At 37.1% G+C, this 18,343-nt stretch overlaps 1 protein-coding gene across 5 annotated transcripts in view; it reads right to left on the bottom strand.

Annotated features, from left to right (window-relative positions):
* IPCEF1 (interaction protein for cytohesin exchange factors 1) overlaps positions 1–15,614 on the bottom strand; it is an 87,503-nt gene extending 71,889 nt beyond the window's left edge. The window contains exons 1-3 of one of the 5 annotated variants that reach the window (XM_032407615.1): positions 15,576–15,614; positions 2,044–2,083; positions 1,228–1,397 (exon numbers count right to left, since the gene is read on the bottom strand). In XM_032407615.1, the coding sequence (XP_032263506.1) occupies positions 1,228–1,397; positions 2,044–2,083; positions 15,576–15,599 (234 nt within the window). In that variant the 5' untranslated portion in view covers positions 15,600–15,614. Of the gene's footprint in view, positions 1–1,227; positions 1,398–1,478; positions 1,815–1,843; positions 2,022–2,043; positions 2,404–2,664; positions 2,695–15,575 lie in introns of those variants that run through there. The other 4 variants (XM_032407616.1, XM_032407614.1, XM_032407617.1 and 1 more) reach the window with 4 other exon arrangements.
* Positions 15,615–18,343: the final 2,729 nt, after the last annotated feature.

Here is an 18,343-nt window from a genome sequence, read left to right as displayed (position 1 = left end):
GAGGAGTTGTAGGGAGAGAAGCGTGAGGGTGGGAGGGAGAATGCTTATTCCAGAGCACTGGAGTTGGATTTGGGTCCAGTCTTACCAAACCTTTATAGGACAGGTGGCTTGGGGCACATGGGTAACATAAATTTCTTATTAATTGCCAATGAATGTAAATTTATCTACTAAAAATCTTACCTACAAACTACACCCAGCACTTACATTACATTTATGAAGTTACATGCTCTAAAGCTCTGCTGCTTGAATGATGGGCATCCACAAGCCATTTTAGAAGAATGGTGTCACGTGGAAAAAAAAATCTTGCTTATGGGCAATCCCTAAGTAATTTCCCCTTAATTGATTAAAGGACATCCATTGCTGATCTTCACTAGACCCCAAAAGAAACTCCAGCTCTCCTGAGATCAGCAATTGGCTACCGGGGGTTAGTAGAAAGAATTACTATATGAAAAGTCTCTATTCATTCACTATTCAACAACATCGTTGTCCTCAAAATGTTTCCAGCCAGGAAAGATCAGCAAACCTTCTAACAATAACTTTATTTCCAGCCCTTCCCAACAGAAAACTAGCCTGTGAAGCAGACCACAGAAGTGTACTGCTGATTAAAGATAAATTAGGCAACTTTCTTTTCAAATGTTGTCTGATCATCCATCCCTCTTTAATGCCATCACTTAGCGTGCCAAGGTGCAAGAGCCAACAGTCGGCAACACAGTGCAGGTTAGTGAGTCCAAAACCAACCCACCCGATAAAGAAGGGCAGAGGAGAACACAGTAAAGAAGGAGAAAGGAAAATACGTTCTGTGGACTGAATCAATTTACACCCCCGACAGGTCTTAAAGCTGATGCCCTTTTTTCGTAGAAATCTTAATAACACAAAGTTTCCAGATAAAGTGCTGTCCATGTAAATCCTGAAATGAGTACAATTTGTCATGGACTAGTAACATTAATAGACACGGAAACCCTCCTTCAGCGAGGATATAAATTGGGACACGCTTCTCCAACCAAAGATGAGTCAAGCAGGATGATTTTTCTCTTGTATAAAATAATAGTAGAATAACCTACATATCTCTTGGATCAGGAATGGTTTCTAGAACTTATTTGTTTATTAGCTCTATTCCAAGTCCCAGAAATAAAAATGAACTTTCCCATAGGGCCCACCTGCTCCTCAGTGCTCTTTAATCCACCCTTGTCCAAGCGGCTGAAAAGGAGAGGAAGACAGTAGACTCACCATTTGATTGTTGTACCAGTATAGCGACGTTCCCTTCAGCACTACCCAGAACTTTTTCCATTTGTTGCTCAGGAAAGTTCCTTTTTCTTTTTTCTTATACAGCCACCCTTGGCAGTCAGCATGTCCCAGGTCTTTACAGGATATCCTCCTCCGACTCATCGTGAAAAACCCTGCAACAATTATATGAAGAGGTAGGTAACATATTACCCTGGTGTATGTGACAGAGTGAAAGGTAACTGTTAATTGTTTACCTCTTGGGAGTTGGATTTTTTTACCAAGATTTATGCACAGTAAATGCAAAAAAAAAAAAAAAAAGAAAAAAAAAAGGCTTGTTTCTTTATTTTATTTTTAAGCATTCATTTGGTGCTTAGGAGGTACAAGATAGGACCAAAGAAACAGTGAGACTAGAATGCAAGTGTTAGTCTAAGAATATTATTCAGCAAGAGTAAGTTGAAATAAATGAAAATGGTGAGGCTGACAGGCACATCATTGCACTAACACAGCTCCTTCCAAAATAATAGCAGTCCTTATGCAACAGATGGAGAAGGGTTAATGTCCACCGAAACACAGCCACTTCCCCACTCAGTGCCGGCTTTTCTGAGCTTTATTGACATACCCCGAGGGATTAATCCAAATGAACAGCATGCCGTCATTTCTTAAAATCGATCCAAAAATAACCAAAAATTTAATCTGCCATCCACCTTCTGATATTAGCATTAAGACGGACAAAAATCTGATCCCAAAGAAGGCATCGGACAGAAAACCCTCACTCACGCACACAAAAAGGGGATAAAGAAACAAAAGAGATCTAATTACCTTGAGTTTTCTTTCTCTGCTTCTGACGCAAGGGAACCTGCTGATAATGCAGGAAGGAAAGAAAAGAGGAAATTTCTGATTGTGTTGTAACATTTGTAAAGAGAGAAGGAGGGAGGGGGTGGCAGTGTTTATGAGCAGGATGGAAGCTAAAAAAAAACTCCCCAAGCAGAGCTAAAGGGGAGCTACTCGCTGAGGCACAAAATGTGCTAATTAGAATCGGCATACATTGAGCTGAACCTGAAGAAAGATACAAAGATGCGTAACTCGGCATGTATCACTAATGTTTCCTGTTTCCACCACAGACAGCTTTCGTGCTATCACTTCAGTTAGGACAGGATGATGTGCACTTAAGTTCTTAAAAATGATATATTTCCCCTTTGATTCTGTGTGTGTGTGTGTGTGTGTGTGTATGAGAGAGAGAGAGAGAAGGAAAAAACCAGATCCTGCTTCTTCTCCTGCAATTTCTAAATAACACCAATTATTTCAATAAACCAGGAAGATAATTGTGATCTCACAATATTACAGGTTCACATCAGATTATTAAATCCATGGCCCTGCCCCCACATAGGGTGATACCTAAACCACATGAATTAAATATCCCAGAAAAACAAATTCCACAACCTCTTTTGGTGACATCGAAGTAAATATCAACGCTCCTTATCAGGAAATTCTTATCTACAGCCAGATTTGAATTACTCATTCTGTCTTTAAGCATCTCTGAATATTTCTCACGTGTTTTACAGAAGATAAATTAATTTCAACTTCTATTTTATACTAGCTCTTCAAATATTCAAATCAGACATAAGATAACATATCTGAAGTACACATCTTTCACAATACATTTTAAACAATTTGTGTCAGATCAGACTATCAGCAAAAATAGATAATAAAAAAAAAATGCTTTCAAATGACCCTGTGTGTGTGTGTGTGTGTGTGTGTGTGTGCATAAAGAGAGACATTTTAGATTAAAGGAGTTTCACTTTTTCTCCACAATATCTAAGATGAATTTACTCAGATTTAAAAGACTTAATCTTATATGTTAACAAGTAGAGAATTTGAAAACACTGTGATAATTGCAGAGCAGGTCTCATAAGTTGGCATGCAATCATACTACAACATTTAAAAATGTTATTGTAGAGGCACTTGGCTACTAGTCTACATATCTAACTATTGATCTAACACAGCTATTGTATATGGTCCTATATGTGTGAAGAGGGAATATGACACAGGGGTAATAGGATGGGATTTGTAAATCCGGAGGCCTGAAATAAACTCCTTGCTGTCATAATTAGTAGCTGTTATTACACAGGGAAAAGTTGATTTACCACTCAGAACCCACTTCCTCATTTGTAAAAGCAAGATATTTCTAATAATTCCAATCCTATGGGTCTCATAGATATTCAACAAGATTGTATGTGAAAATGCTCCAAAAACTAAAAAACATTATATGACTATATGTCATATAATATTATATTATTACAGATATAAGCAAATACTTCACACTAATAAAGTTTCAGCATTTTTAGGATAAGTAGGGCTTGTATTTCCTTCAGCAATGATGATGAAGTCAATGGGCTTAAATTATATTTCCTGGGAAATCTCATACTGACTTTTTTTTTACATATTTTAGAAAGAAATTTTATCCCTGAAGGAATCAATCATCCTTGTGAGACACGGACAGAACAAAGGCAGTAACTGCCCTAAATTTTAGGTAAGAATAGAGTTATTACAGTCATGACATGTGACTAAAATTTAGGCATATGATGACGCCAGGGTCCTAGTCTCAGCTCCACTTCCCCAAGTCTCTCCCACCCTGGCCTGCATCTTGGTCTGAAATTCCCACCATTTCTTCAAATGGTCTCCTGGGGTCTTTTTACTATGCAATTACCTGAGATCAGGGAAATCGGTTAGTACCTACTCAAAAATTTTAGCCCAAATACATCTATCATTTGGACAGTTAAAACTTAGGTAAGATCCAGGACTAAAGGCAAAGAAGAAAGTAAATAAATTTAGACGTGGGAACAGAGGCATTCCCAAAGGATTCTGGCCCCAGATGAACAAGGTGAATCACACTAGTTCATACAAAAAGAGCAACTCTAAGAACAAAAGAAAGGAAAGTCTCAAGAGGACAACTGTAGAACCTGTGAAGGGAGGCAGCGCTCAGACCATCTTTCCTCACTGCGAACCAGTGAATCTCTTCCATTCACCCCCTTCTGAGCTCCAGTGGGACTGGGAGCTCTCCAGCTTCTCCATCCAAGCTTAGGGCTGGCTCCAGAGAAAGCCCAAATGAAACTGTAGGTTTTGTCTCAATTTTGCCAAGACCAGCCCTCGGTGTTTGCTAGTTTGCCTCGCTGGGTGAGAGTGGGAGCTCCAAGCAGAAGGACAATACCTCAAACAGGGTGAGCACCCAACACCGAGAAAGGATTTTATTCAGACTTTTTTTAAGGAGGGCAAAAGAGTTTATAGTCATTGAGTACACCCTCCTCTGACAATACTTCTCCTAAGACAAATTATTACAAAATCTACATTAACTGTTCAAACTGTTTCCCGCAACCAGAAACAGAGTGCATAATATAGAAATAACAAATTATGGGGAGTTTCAGTTTCACTTGATGTATATGAATTTGAAACCTACATTGGTTTACATGAGAGAATGAAAACAATCTTGAGAACTTCAGTGAGTTTAAGATACATTTTACTCCTCACAACAGGAAGTGGAACCCACGAACTAGTCAGTTTCAAAAAGATCTTACATGTGGTTTTTTTCACTAGGTAAGGAAAAAAAAAGCCAAGCAACCAGTTGAGCAATTTATAAGATAGTTTTTCGATAGAGAAATTACAACCCATTATCATAACAAGTATCCAGAGCCTAGTAAGATCTTCCCATTGGGATGTTGTGGGTAAAAGGGAAGAATTACTCTAAATTCTGAATTTACACTAACTTGATTCTAAAATATGGGGGAAATTTTTCTTTTAAATATATATTTCCTTTTTACTGGGAAACAGCACTTTTATTTTACAAAATGGTTACAAAAATTCATTTGGTTACTAATCATTTAAAAACACAGATAAACAAGCAAAGGAACCAGTACAAAATATACAAAGGGACCTCCTTTGATGTTGAATGATGATGCTAACACCCAAGTTACAGGGTAATTAGTACAGTGACTTCTAATCTATATAGTAATTGGTAAACCTTGCAGGCACAATTTACCCCCATGATATATTAAAACTCACAGTAAGATGGTTTGTCATTGCATGAAACTTCATAATGATTCTGGTCTTTAGCAAAATTATACAGTGATATGATAGTAAATGGGCCCTGATTTGTAGCATTTACCAGTTTCCATGGCGTGAAGCCTCACATCATTGTCAATTTCAAACTACCGATACTTTAACCAAGCCACAAAATTCCTAAATATTTTACAGTCAATTCCAGCTGACAGAGCTGTTAAGAACGTTTCTCCACAAACAACTTTCCCCCACAAAGATCTTTTCTCCTTCCTGGAAAATTAAACTCAACTTTATAAAGGGAATTCTAAAGCTTTCAATTATTAAAATTTTACCTGAGAAAATACATGAAAATCTCGCTTATTTTTTTTCAGAAGACTAAGCACCCTAAATATTACTTAATAATTCATATGAAAAGAAAATCTCCAATAGTGAAAAATGGAGACAGATAATAGACATTCTAATAATAATAGACAGTAGTAGAAAACAATGACAGCTAGAAGATACATATAACGTTTGCCATGTGCCAGGCACTGCCCTGAATCTTTTCCCAAATACCAGGATTGAATCCTCACAATTATTGTGGCTTAGGTGCTATTCTTATCCCCATCTCAAAGAAGAAGCAAATTGAAGCAAATGGATTCAGGATTTTGCCCAAAGTCACAAAAGTAAATGGTAACATGCAGATGTTTATTTCAAGAATAAAACTCGCAAAGTGGTAGCCTCTTACAATATTTGTGTGTTTGTTGTTGATGTTATAAAAAGGAGTAGGACAGGGAAGCAAGGACTAGAGTATGAGGGGAAGGAATGAAAGAGGGATGCCTAGGAAGAAGGCAGAGAAGGTGAGGGGGGAAGAGGGAGGGGAGAGAAGGAGCCAGGGAGAGGAGCCAGAGAAAGGACGAGGGGCCTGAGGGGGAGGAGGAGAAAAAGTGAGAATGTAGAAAGTGAGGGAGAATGGGATGCCAGGGAAAATCCTGGAGTTTCTAGCTTAAACAATTGAATAAATGACAGCAATATAGACAGCATAGTTTTAAATATACACATTCAGTAGTACATCCGAGGCATCCAAGTGGAAATGCTCTGTACGTATTACACTTAAGGGTCTGGGATTTGGAGAAATTCTGGAATAAGGATATAAAATTGGGAATCATCCATGCACAGAGAGTAGAAACCTTGAGCTGGGATAAGATCACCCATGTGTGTAGAATAACAAAGAATTGAAGTCAGAATCTGAAGGAGGCCCAATTTGTTACACAGAAGCAACGGAGCAGACAATCAAGGAGACTGAGCAGAATAGCCAATGAAAAGATAAAGAAAATCAGGAGAGGGGTTGTTGTGGAAGTGAGGAAGAGAGTCAAAAGAAAGGGGGGTTTAAACCATCGAGTCCTGCCAATATAGAAAAGAAAGATCCACTCTCAGCCCAACGAAACACCTGCCTGTGTGCACAACGCAAGTCACACACAGTTGTGAATTGCAACACGGTGGGGGGAGAGCACAACTGTGGGAAGCTGAATGTGTGTGGGTATGTGAGTGGATAAATACTGTCACTCTCATTCATTGCTGTGCTCTATCAGAACTAGAGCTGCATGGAAAAAAATCTCAGAAACACTATATTGAAAATTAAATGTCTATATTAATGCTATTGTTTACAGTATTGTTAAATATTGCTTATAAATACTAAAATTGCGTGGGAATGATAACCATCACAATGTAACCTGGGGTGAATAACAGGGAAATAGTAAAAGGAAGGCATCAGTAGGAAAACGCAAGTGTACTTATGTTTTATTACTTTAAAAATAATATTAAGGGGCGCCTGGGTGTCTCAGTGGGTTAAGTGTCTGACTCTTGATTTCAGCTCAGGTCATGATCTCAGGGTCATGAGTTCAAGCCCACAATGGGGTCCATGCTCAGTGGGGAGTCTGCTTGAGATTCTCTCTCTCCCTCTCACTCTGACCTTGCCCCTGCTTGCGCTCTCTCTCTCTCTCTCAAATAAACAAATGAATCTTAAAAAAATAAAAAAATAGTTCATAGCAGCAATGTTCACAAGAGCCAAACTATGGAAGGAGCCGAGATGTCCTTCAACAGATGAATGGGTAAAGAAGATGTGGTTCATATATATAATAGAATATTACTCAGCCATCAGAAAGGATGAATACCTACCATTTGCATCAACATGGACAGAACTGGAGGGGATTATGCTGAGTGAAATAAGTCAAGCAGAGAAAGACAATTGTCATATGGTTTCACTCATATGTGGAATATAAGGAATAGCGCAGAGCACCATAGGGGAAGAGAGAGGGAAAACTAAATGGGAAGAAATCAGAGAAGGAGATAAACCATGAGAGACTCTGGACTCCAGGAAACAAACTGAGGGTTACAGGAGGGGGGTGAGGAGATGGGGTAACTGGGTGATGGGTATTAAGGAGGGCACGTGTTGTAATGAGCACTGGGTGTTATACGCAACTAATGAATTATTGAACACTACATCAAAAACTAATGATGTACCATATGTTGGCTAACATTAATAATAATAATAATAATAATAATAAATAATAAAAAATAAATAAATCATCAAAAAGTAAGAAAAGAAGGAAGAAATATATACTCAATGAGTTAGAATATGAATACAGTTGAGGCTTCTTTAACTTTTTGGATATTCCCAAATTGTTTTCAAGGGGCCTACTTACAATCTCCTCCAATATATAAAATGTTCAGGTCTCTGCAACCTCAAGTGTATTTTGGTGACTTATTTCAGAATTTCAGAAATCTTTCTACTTATTTTTTTAACTATTCCATTAATTTCTGCTCTTGAATTATTATCCCTATTTCTTCAAATTTCTTTATATTTACTCTGTTTTTCTGATTCCTGCAGATAATATTTGCCTCATTTATTACTCTTTGTTTTTAATAATACATTTAGAGCTATAAATTTACATCTAAGTTCTACCTATACCTCCTTGTTTTTTAATTCTAAGTCATTTTTTTTTCCATCCAGTGAGATACTCTAGAATGCACTTGTAGGTTTCCTAACATATGAGAACTTTTTACTAATTTTTTTCTTTTTGAGTTTGAACCTCATTGCCTTTTGTTCAGAAAACATGATCTTTATGACATCAATTTCTTGAAATGTGTTAGCATTTATTTGTGACTTACTACATAGTCAAGTTTTGTAAGCATTCTATGTAAACCTCAAAGTTGCTAATTTTGTTTCCCAAATATTTCCTATTTTTGTTGCCAGAGCTATAACTTTGTTAGTATTTCAGTTCTTCTATTTTCAATCTTTCTGTGTGGCATTTTTGTGTGTATGTTTTTTTGTTTGTTCATTTTTGTTGTTTCTTTTCTTTTTTACTTTTGCTGTTTCTTTTATAAGCAGCCTATAACTAGATTTTTATTTTTTAAAATATGATTATATGTGCCTCTTGATAGGTGTTTAATCTACTAACATTTACTGTAATTTCATTTTGCATTTTTAGTTTACATTTATTTTATTTTTTCCCTTTCTTCCATTTCTTTACGTGCTATTCCTCTGCTGCTCAATTTAGTATTTCTAAATTCATCGTGAATAGAACATGTAATTCAGCACATTTTTAACTCCTGCTTCAGTGCCCTCTCTCGGTATGATAGTCGAGACTTTTACTTTTCTGTTAAAATGTTATTATTATCATCATTACTCATCAATGGACAATTAAATTTAGTGACATGTTATCAATTTCTGTGATCACCTGTGTTTCCTTTAGCAAATGTCTGTCTGTTGGATTCACTTTTCTTTTTACTAAGGTACCTCCTTTAATAGTCCTTTTAATGGGGGTTTGTAGGTAGCAAATTCTTAATCTTTATGTAAATAGTAATGTCTTCATTTTGCCCGCAAAATAGAATGATACTTTAGCTGAGTATAAAATTATTTTCACCTGGCACTTTGAAGATTCTGATCATCTGTCTTCTATCATTTATTATGTTCATGAAATTGCTGCTGTAAGTCTGTCAGTCTTCGTATGTGACCTATCTTTTTACTCTTTTAAGACATACTTATCATCCTTGATATGCTGTAGTCCCACCCCCCCCCTTCTCTCCACTGTGCCCATGGCTCCCTCTTTATCAGTTTGGAGGTTGCCTCTACAGGGTGCAGAATCAGCCCTAAATCATGTCCTGAGGTGAACATAAAGAATCGCATATCCAGTCACTGATCTAGCTGATGACTAGGTTCTGCTCCTGATTTTGAAGCTATGTCCCTGTGTCCTCCCTCCCTAACCTTTAGGGAGCTAATTGCATAACCCCAGGCAGTGGTTTGACAAATGTTTTCATCTTTAGCCCCTTTCACAAGTGGGAGAGCCCCCATTTACTTGTCATCAGGAAGTAAATATGACTCGCCTCATATTTAGTGGAGCATTTTTTTTACCCCTTTAACCTGGGCCAGGAGGCAAACTACTTCCTGCTTCCAGACAAGGTACCCATTAGGCCCATAGCTTCAGTCTTGCTTGCTGCTTTTCATTTCTGATCCACAGAGATGATTACTGTATTGTTGAACCTACCTGTGCTTTTTTGGTTTTCCATGTTTCTCTTTGTCTAGCATTCCTCTGTTTCCAGCAGAGTGGAATATCAAAGTGTGAACGCACAGGACCATTATTGAATGGAAGCCAGTCATTCATTAATAAGAGTCTATCTTGAAATCACAGTTCAAATGACAAGCAATTCCCTTTCCATAGTAGCCTTAATATACCAACAAGACATCCATTCATTTCCTTTTCTGGTACCTTAAACTTTATTCTATTATGCAGAAATGTCAAGTACTTTGACAACTCCCTACTTTTGAATACTTTATTCCCTACCCCATTTTTCATCTGGTTAAGGCTTACTCATCCTTTCTGACCCCAGTCAAATGCCACCTCCACCATGAAGCCTTCTCTGACTTTAGAAGAAGTTAGCTCTTATAAGAATCTTATATTCATGCAGTGATATTTATTTGTAGTCACTATAATACTTGATTCATATTATCTCCCAAAAATCTTCATGTTAAGTACTGTTCTATTTTCCTTTCCACAAATGAGAAACTTCATCTTGGTATAGTTAAGTAACATCTCCTTAGATCACACTTAACAAGTAGCAGAGCCAAGACTGGGACCCAGGCCAGTCAACTCTATTGTTTAATTCTATGTTACTTTGCTTATTCTGTCTCCTATATTCCACAACACTTTGCTGATGATCTGAAGTGGATTATAATTAATTTGTTCACATATCTGTGTGGTACATACATGGTGGTAACCCTACCCACCCAATGGTCCAACGCAGAACCTGTGAGTAATCCCAGACAGGCCCTTTCCCTTAGTTCAAACGTTTACTCAGTCACTAACCCTGTTCATGTTGCTTTTTAAAGTTTTCAAGGATTTTATCAGCTCTGTAGTTGAATGACTACAACTGTATTTAGATTCAATGACTGGCCAAGACTTTAAGATAGAATTGATGTTTTTGAACAAGTCCTGACTTCAAAATCTAGCACCTAGTCCAATATCTGACACATAGGGAGCACTCAATAAATATTTACCAAAACATTAACCATGTCTTATGTCAATTTTTACTTCATATGATGCCTTACTAGTAGCCTTGGCACAAGTGGAGATTTAACAAATATCCAGAAAGCCATCTACTGCTTGATTACTCAGAGCTGAAAAATGCCTCCACTAAATAACATCAACAGAGTTAAGCAACATAAGATTGCTCCAATACCTTTCTCGCCCAAAGCAGCACATGCATAGAGAAAAGCTTCTGGTATTGATTGACACTCAATTTGAATTCACCTGAAGTGTTGACCCTTGCTATTTCCTTGTAGGTAAAATAAACTTATGTTGACCAAATCTCTGCTTTTATCTAAAATACCATTTCCTCAAAAACTATCGCAGCTTTCTCCAGCATCCTGTTTTAACCATATCCTCCAAATACTAAGAATCTAAAACCAAAGAAATAAGAATGCATGGGGTAGAAGAGGGGGACTAGTAGGAGGGGCAGAAATTTTCCAGAGGCAGCTAACAAGACCCTACCCAGGAATCTATTCCCCAGACAGCTGCTGGGTACTGCTCTGCTGGAAGTCCTACTTGGAACAGCAAATGTGTTAAACAGCCTCCCAGTTTTGATCTCTACGTCAGGCTTGTGCACAACAGCGTTGGCAAAGCCATTTTAACATAGCATTATGTTCATGTAGCCTAAAAAACAAGCTGCTAAAATGTGAGCTCTTTTTAGTTGATCAAAAATGTGAAAAATAAATTCCTCTCTTCAACCCTGAATTATCCCCACATCCCTGAGACACACACCATGGGCATAGAGTTAGAGGAGCAGGCAGCTTCCCATGGGGGCTGCAATCATGTCCAGGTAGCCCACCGCACACAGTACACAACGACCAGGCAATACATGATGTGTAAGTAATGGATGCAGAGCTTTCTGGTGAAGGAAACACAACAAATACCAGTTTGCTGTTAGGCCAGCCATCCCACAGATGGCAGTCCAGGCAACAGCAGATAATACAGCCACAGCGCCAGGAGTGAATGTCCCTTCACATTCAATGAGCTTGTCCTCATCGAGCACGAAAACTGAGCACAGTTACCATGATTTATATGCAGAGACTTTTGTTTCAGGAAAGTTTTCCCTTAACATTTTATTTAATATTAATTTATATTCATATACATTTATTATAATTATTATGTGTTAATACTTAATAAATTAATTTTATTTAAAATAATTCTTGAGAAATCACTGTCATAAAGTTTTTATCAAAGATAAATCTGATCATTGCTTCCCCACGAGAGCCATCCCTGAAAGTAAGAATTCTCAGAAGCTTTAGGTAAAAGAATGACATATGACGGTTAAAGAGACAGTGTGTCACATTCCCTCGGAGCCTTGTCATCTTTAAGTTAAGGCTGTTTTCCTTTCTTAGTTGTAACGTTGTTACTAAAATCTGAGAACAGATAACTTTCTTAATTAAGCCTTTAGGATTCATATATGCTAGTTGTTATTTGTTTATGTGTTTATTCATCTATTTCTTTATTTTAGTGAGAAACTAATCATAAAAAAAAACTAAGCAATACTGATTTAGCATACAATACTTTGTTATCACCACAGCGTGATATGTGGAAAGCCTTATAAATATCAAGGACTACACAAGTGGATTCTTAGAGATGTTTAGGGATTGTACTAAATCTAATCATTATGTTGAAGATTTCCCAACAGGCTATGACCTAGATCCTAAAGATGATTATGCTAATTCTTTCTTTCAGGCCGCAGTTGGGTAAATCATGGCTTTTGTTTATTCAACCACCAGTTATTGCACAATTACTTGCTGCCAGGGACTAGAGATTCAGTGGCAAGCAAGCTCTCACACAGCTTCCAGTCAAAGGCAGAAAAGAGGGAATTGAACAAGGAAGTCCACATGGAAGTGCTATTACCCAGAACTGGGGAGTCAGGGGAAGTACCCCATGAATTGATAAAAACAAAAGCCTGAAAGATGAAGATCTGAGCATAGGAGGGTCTAATACAGAGATGCAGGTGTGAGCCAGAAGGCACAGACCCCAGAGCGTTGGGACATAACCACATTCAGAGTAGTGAAGTCACATCGTGCCGGGCCTTGTAAATTATGTTTGAAACTATAAGGTTTATCCAAAAGCCAGTGGGAAGCCACTGAACAGATGTTAGCAGGCAAGTAGCACCATCAGATCTGCATGTAAGAAAGTTCACTCTGGCTGTCACATGGCCAGTGGGTTGGAGGGGGCAGGTGCAGAAGCAAGAAGCCCAACGGGCAGAGGGAAGGGCAAGTGTCGTGTCTGGGAAGGTGGGGAAATATTAAGAAGGTAAAACCAACAGAACTTGGTGAGTTAATACCTTTGGTGCTCTGTGAAGCTTTAGCTCTGAAAATTCTGCTGTTTCTTTCAGAGGAGAGAAAAGACTACTATCAGATAACAAACAACTCAGCTTAACGGAAAAAAAAAAATGTTCATCTACCACACACATAATAAAATTTCAAATGCTTAGAATCTAGTTTCTTGAGCAGTTTTACTAGTACCATTTACTGTACCAACCTCAATAACTATCAGGTCAGGATCAACAAAAGTGCCTTAAAGTATTGCCCTCCCCCTGAAGATGGTAAGCTCCTCATCATAAGCAGCAAGCAGAGTGCTCAGCACACAGAGCTCAATAAATGTTAGGTTAGTGGAAATGAATTGTATTTCGGGATGTGATTAGGTCAAATGTGTCAAGCCTACTGAAACTACCTAGCATAAAAATAGGTCTCCTGTGCTACATTTTATTTAGAGAACAAATGACAGCAGAAAATTGAACTAATTTTCTGAATGGAAATATAAAGTAGGGTAACCATTGAAAAGCAGCTGGAAGAAATGCTTAAGAGAGATGTTTAGCTATACCATCTAGACACTGATGACTATGAGATAAAAATAACAGGTAAATAGGCACACAAGGAGAACTGAGCTGATTGAGTCTAGGTGTGAAGGATGGCTCAGGAAATGAGAAAAACCCATAAATAGCCAGAGTTCCCACCAGTAAGGACAGAATCCACTTGCTCCCTGTCCAAGGGGAAGCAGGTTACATATTACAGCAATACTTGATTGGAAATTATATGGGTGGTATGTTAGCCCTCTGGTGATCGCATCTGCAGTCTGTTCTAATAGCCATGGTTTTACTTGCCTTAAGATGTGGAGATTTGAACTTGTTTCAGATCATATTTCCATTTCCAGGACCTATGTAGTACAATAGCTGATACATGATAGAGTCAGGAGAGGTAATCAGTGAACATTAAATGAATGTTTGAATGAATGAATGAATGAATGAATGAATGAATGAATTCATTAAAGTGTTTAGGTGCACTCTTATTATCTTAGTTTCCATTTCTTCTTAAACATATGTGATGAACTCTTTCCAGCTGGAACACTACATTCTTTCAGTAGGATAGGAAAACAGAGTAAAAATTAAACCCTCCATTACTTTTCTCAAGGATCCAACCATTCTAATTCTCCCTTTCCATTTCTTTGCTCCATATAACACATACACATGTCCTTATAATCATACGCATCTTTTAAAAAAATTTTATAAACGTTGGGTACTGTAAACTTTAGTGTTCCTCTTTTACAAATCTGTGATGGCCACCTCTTTTTGCCCTTGACCACAGGACCCTCATTTAACACCCCATGCATATGCCTTCATGTCTAACCCTGGCCAAGAATCCCATTGCAGCTGCATGTATGCTCTTCGTTGTTCCTCTTCTTTATCTTCATCATGATTATTCACATTTCCATGTTCAAACAACACCTACCCATTTGTGTCCAAGGGATCACATTTTCCTTTTCTGCAATTTTTAGATGGCAAATTTCCCAGGGTACATAACTGACTATAATTTGTGTTTTCATTTTTAGTTTTCTGCAGTCCTGTCTCCCAAAGTTTCTACCATTTTCATCACTAACAAGCTTTTCCTCCTCATTTAGAATTAGCATCAGAATCAAAGTGCTCTCATTGTTTTCTCTATTTCTGGGAAATGAAATTGTTAATGAAGCAGAGAATTAATCAGCTGCCCTGCTTTTTAGTAAGATGTCCCTTCCAGGAGCTATCTAGTTCAATTTCTCCATCACTATTCCTACAACCTGCCTTGACATCCATTTCCTAATTTGCATCAGGAAACCATTGGCCATGTCCCCTATTTGGCAGGAAGCCCCTACTATATTCTCTCAACACCCCACTTCTGATTCTGCTTTTGGCTCTACTCTAAAAACTCTATCCTATTCATCTATCATGAGGTCATTAGATTTGCCAAAAGATTCACACCATACAATCCCACACTACCCCACAGCCCCTCCTATTAGAAATACCATGTTATCTACATCAACTTTTTATTTTTCCCTTCATCATAAGTGTCCTTGTCTAATAGAGGTAATACACTTGCTCAATTGACTTACTTAAATAGGCAAATTTATAGCTATAAAATTATTTTTAGAAAAACCTACAACGTCAGCATAATAATTGGCAGAATGTTTCCCATAGAGGTGGCATGAGAGGTTGCACTAATACCATAGTTGACCTCAAACACAGAGATACATTACGTACCATACATTAAAATCATGGTTATGTTTTTGATCTTTAAAAGCAAATAGCTAGCATAAAAAACCCCGAAACCTAACCAAAGGATCATTTAATTCCAACGTGGCTAAGGAAATGGAGGACAATAAATAGCTAGCCGAACTTAAGATCAACTTTTTAAATTTTTTACTCATTCATCAAACTGACGATGAATATTTAAGTCGAAGGGTACTTACAAGAGCACTGCCATCAGTCGCCATGTATACTGTCAAATTGGTAGAAACAAAAGCTAGAAAAGAAAAAAAGATTCTAAGTTAAATGTGGGATTAAAGTGTTCATAAAAGCATATAGCTCTTTGACAGGAGGAAAGGCATTTCTATTTTGATTGATGAATTTCACAATGAAAGCAATTCATTAAATGGCTTTTTAACACAGAATTCAATAAGCCAACATTTAAAACTGAGTTCATAAAATAAGCCAGAATTTCATCTGCACATTGGTTCGTATCCTTTCAAGTCCACAGCAAGACATGCACATTATTTACATACTTAATATTGTGTTACATATAAACAAATATCTTTGAAAAACAAAACTGTTTTCCTCTCCATGATGAACAACACAGTGTAAGATGTGGAAATATTTTGATCCATTACTATTATTCTGATTGTATTAACGAAACAATTTCAAAAATGTAACTAATCCCTTTGCCTCAGAAGTCCCAACTTTAGTATGAAGATGAGCCCCTTTTGATGTATTGCACTTTGTAGTGGATTACCTGATAGACGAGATGTTCTGTGGTTTCAAGAAAAGCAGGTGAAAACAAAAGCTCAAATTTTCAGAATTTGACAAGCAAAGAAACTTGTTAAACATCCACCAGCCACTGAAACTCTTCCCAACACAGAGAGACTTTCAATCTCTTTCAGTGACACCAGAGATACAGACCCATGGTCTGTGTGACTTTATTCCTTATACCAATGGTTCCCAAATCTCAAAGAATGGATCCCCCTTTTTAATGTCAAAAATGTCATATCCACATTATGTAGGTATGAGTAAAACACTTATTTATAAAATACCAAAGAGAAAAACCACAGTAAAAAAATGACTCATAAATTTAATTGCTTATTTTTATTTATTTAAAAGAATAGACGAGGGGCGCCTGGGTGGCTCAGTCAGTTATGTCAGCCTTCAGCTCAGGTCATGAATCCCAAAGTCCCGGGATCGAGTGCCACATCGGGCTCCCAGCTCAGCAGGGACTCTGCTTCTCCCTCTGCCCTTCACCCCACTCTCGCTCTCTCTCACTCACTCTCTCTCAAATAAATAAATAAAATCTTTTTAAAAATAAATAAATAAATAAATAAATAAAATAATAGACTAAAGCCTAAGTAAAAATCAAATCACAAGTTGGTGAAAATACCTGCAATATATACTTAATACATAAGAATCAATTAAAAAATGGGCAGAAGACATGAATAGACGTTTTTCCAAAGTAGACATACAGATGGCATGAAAAGTTGCTGAACATCACTGATCGTCAGGGAAATACAAATCAAAACTACAATGAGACTTCACCTCACACCTGTCAGAATGGCTAAAATCAACAACACAAGAAACAACAGGTGTTGGCGAGGATGTGGAGAAAGGGGAACCCTTGCACTGTTGGTGGGAATGCAAAGTGGTGTAGCCACTCTGGAAAACAGTTTGGAATTTCCTCAGAAAGTTAAAAATAGAATTACCCTATGATCCAACGATTGCACTACTAGGTATTTACCCAAAGAATACAAAAATTCTAATTCAAAGGGACACATGCACCCCAATGTTATACAGCATTATCTACAATAGCCAAATTATGGAAACAGCCCAAGTGCCCATGAATGAATCAGGAAGATGTGGTTTACACAACAGAATATCACCCAGCCATCAAAAAGAATGACATCTTGCCATTTGCAACAACATGGATGGAACTAGAGTGTATTATGATAAGCAAAATAATAAGTCAGAGAAAGATAAATACCATCTAATTCCACTCATATGTGGAATTTAATAAACAAAACAAACAAGCAAAGGGGAAAAAAAAACAGACAGGGAGGCATACCAAGCAACAGACTCTTAACTATAGAAACCAAACTGGTGGTCACCAGAGGGGAAGTGAGTATGGAGATGGGTGAAATAGGTGATGGGGATTAAGTAGGGCACTTGTGGTGATGAGCACCAGGTGATGTATGGAAGTGTTAAATTAACATATTTTACAACTGAAACTAATATAACACTGCATGTTAACTACCTAGAATTAAAATAAAAACTTTTTTAAAAAATCATAATATAAAGAGTTCTTACACACCAATAAGAAAATAATAAGCAAACTAATAGAAAAACAGGTGAAAAAAATTCAAAAAATAAAAATACATATGACTAAAGTTTAACCTCATTAGCAATAAAATAAGTGCAAAATAAAATAACATGATTCCATTTTTAATCTTCAAGATTAGCACACACACAAAAATTATGTGATAGAAGTCACATTTGGTGGAGGTGTGCTGAAAAGAATGCGCTGTTTTTGAAATGTCAAATTATTACAGCCTAGCTGGAGGGTGATTTTTCAAGATGATGATGATGACAATCAGTGACCACCAACATTTGCTGAGTCTTTACTATCCTCTATCAACTATACTACACACTACCATACTAAACGTGCAGAGTTTTATAACATATCCTTAGTGAAAAAGTAGGTAAAAACGTGCAGGGTGATCCCATTCATTTTTTATCATAAAAGTATAGGTTTATATACATACATCTCATACATCAGTGCATTGGGGGGAAATGTCTGAAGATATTTACAGCAAAATGTGTACAGTAATCATCTATGAGAATCGGAATAACCAATAATGTATTGTTTATTCCCTTATGTATTTATTTCCTACAATAAGTATTTATTTATAAAATAAAATAAATATTTCTATTGACTCATTATAGCAATGTATTTTTAATTTTTTTTTTAAAGATTTTA

This window comes from Phoca vitulina, unplaced genomic scaffold (assembly GCF_004348235.1).
Source record: "Phoca vitulina isolate PV1807 unplaced genomic scaffold, GSC_HSeal_1.0 scaffold9, whole genome shotgun sequence".
NCBI lineage: Eukaryota > Metazoa > Chordata > Mammalia > Carnivora > Phocidae > Phoca > Phoca vitulina.
Note: the sequence above shows the minus strand (reverse complement) of the source record. Positions and strands in the feature narration are given on the sequence as shown.